The sequence below is a fragment of the Trypanosoma equiperdum genome, assembly GCF_001457755.1.
Source record: "Trypanosoma equiperdum strain OVI genome assembly, contig: ctg_531, whole genome shotgun sequence".
NCBI lineage: Eukaryota > Euglenozoa > Kinetoplastea > Trypanosomatida > Trypanosomatidae > Trypanosoma > Trypanosoma equiperdum.
Window position 1 is genome coordinate 79,002 of NW_027124456.1, and position 2,109 is coordinate 81,110.

At 43.1% G+C, this 2,109-nt stretch overlaps 1 protein-coding gene across 1 annotated transcript; it reads left to right on the forward strand.

Annotated features, from left to right (window-relative positions):
• Positions 1-963: 963 nt before the first annotated feature.
• On the forward strand, positions 964-1,890 carry TEOVI_000223600 (uncharacterized protein; the record flags this gene model as incomplete). The annotated part of the gene is made up of 1 exon (XM_067225334.1): positions 964-1,890. One exon carries the CDS (start codon positions 964-966, stop codon positions 1,888-1,890), a length of 927 nt encoding a protein of 308 aa, XP_067081435.1.
• Between the last annotated feature and the right edge of the window lie 219 nt (positions 1,891-2,109).

A 2,109-nucleotide genomic window follows, 5' to 3' on the forward strand; every position in this document is an offset into this window, starting at 1 on the left:
AAAAAGAAGGGAAACCGATGCCAAATAAGACAAAGGGGAGGGGAGTTTTTGAAGGATATGGTTTGAGATTTCTGCTTCCGGTGGAAGTGCCAAATGATAATCATGATTATAACATTTTTGTATATATATATGTTCTCTCTTTTCTGTTCTTAACTGTAAATCAAACCGGACGAGTCCGCCAAGATTATGCTTAAAGGAGAAGCAGAGAATAGGTAAAGTTGAAACAAAAAAAAGGGGAAAAAGATCCCAGTAAGGGTGATAAAAAAAGGCAACAACAACATGATATATAAAGAGGAATGATATAAAATCAACAAAAAGAATAATGCAGTATGCAAAGTAAAACAATACCAAAAAGGAAAAGAAACAAAAGCAAGTGATGGGGCGCCACCTAACGAGTGGTGTGACCAATTGCCGAACGGACGCTAAAACATTATTTTTATCCGTTGGTGTCATTTCTCCTCCTTTCCCCCTCTTTTTGTTTTCTAATGATATATATATATATATAAATTACTATTGTTCTTTCTCTTTCTTTTCTTCCATCTCTCTCTCTCTCTTTCACCTCCTCCTCCTCTCAACCCCTCCCTCATTCAAGTTTCATTTCCTTACCGCTTTTATTTATTTTATTTTACTATTCGTTTCTCTGTATTCTTCATTTTGTGGAAACTTCGCTACTATTCTCATTTCTCTCCCCCCACCATCTTCCTTTCCTTACTGCTTCCGTGTTGCTGAGCGGTAACGTGAGAGAGTCCGGGTACGAAAGACCAACAAAAAAGTTAAAACAAAAAAACACGGTAAATTAATTGTCACAAATTAACAATCGGAGCATTTTAAAACCAAAAAGAAATCAGTAGTAACGCGAAAACGAAGCAAAACGGGGAAATCAGATAAACGAAGGAGTATCTTTTTTTTAAAAAAAAATAGGAAACGAGGAGGAACTGAGTACCGCAAACAACGCGCAGACTCATGACGACTATTACCTCACAGCTGCTCCTGCAGCAGAACGACACGTGCAACCGGGCGGTGATTAAATTCCTACACGACAATGAAAAATTCAAGCTTCTGTGCGTGAGTGAGGGAACCTCAATTATTGCGCGTGATAAAGAGGACTCCGTAAAGTTGGAGAAAGGAATAGAAATTGCGGTGGAGCGAGGGACTCTTCGCAAAAGTAGAGACCCGCCGCCTGCACCGCGACGTCGTATCGACATGTCAGCAAAGACAACACAAGATGCGGTTAACGAGATAATGGTGGAACTCCCCGATAAGGAAGGTAAAATCATTATTGTGCAGGGACTTTCCGGCACGGGGAAGGGGACAACGGTGCGGCTACTGCAGCAAACGCTTCCCCGTTGCGTCACATGGAGTAACGGCAACGTCTTCCGAAGTTACACGCACCTTCTGTTGGAGGAATTAAAGGGAGACCTTTCCCCGGAGTTGTTGACTTCGGAAGTGATTCAGCGTGTTTACTCACAGGTTACATTTGAAGACTTGGGTAATGGCGTATATGATATCGTCCTTAAGGGGAAGCTACAGGTACGAAACATCGAGAACACGCTGTTAAAGTCTCCTGCTGTGAACAATGCTGTACCGACTGTAGCCCAACAAATGCAAGGTGAAGTTGTCTGCTTTGCGGCAACTGCTGTGGAGAAACTGCGATGTGCCGGATATAATGTCATTTTGGAGGGCCGTTCGCAGACTCTGGATTTTATTCCGACGCCGCTGCGGTTCGAGTTGGTGCTGGGGGACCCCGTCGTGTTGGGTGAGCGCCGTGCCGCCCAGCGTGTGATGGCAGCTGCGCTGGAAGAGTTGAAGGATCGCATTGATACCGCCACGACGGCAGATGTCGAAACTTCTCTGCGCAGAGCTGTGATATTACTTACTGGTGGGTTGTAACTGTGCTTCCCTGAAGGATTCATTTAAAAGAGGGAAAAACAAAATTAGATCATGCAAATACCGTAGCGACTGAAATGGTAGTGAAGTTGTACAAATAACCTTTCCAAGGAATACTGGTTGGAGAAGAAAAGTGGGGAACGACATGCATTTCTCCCTCGCTTTCTTATTTGTACTTGTATCTTTTGTTTTTAGTTAGTTCCCTTCCACCTGCTTTTTTTT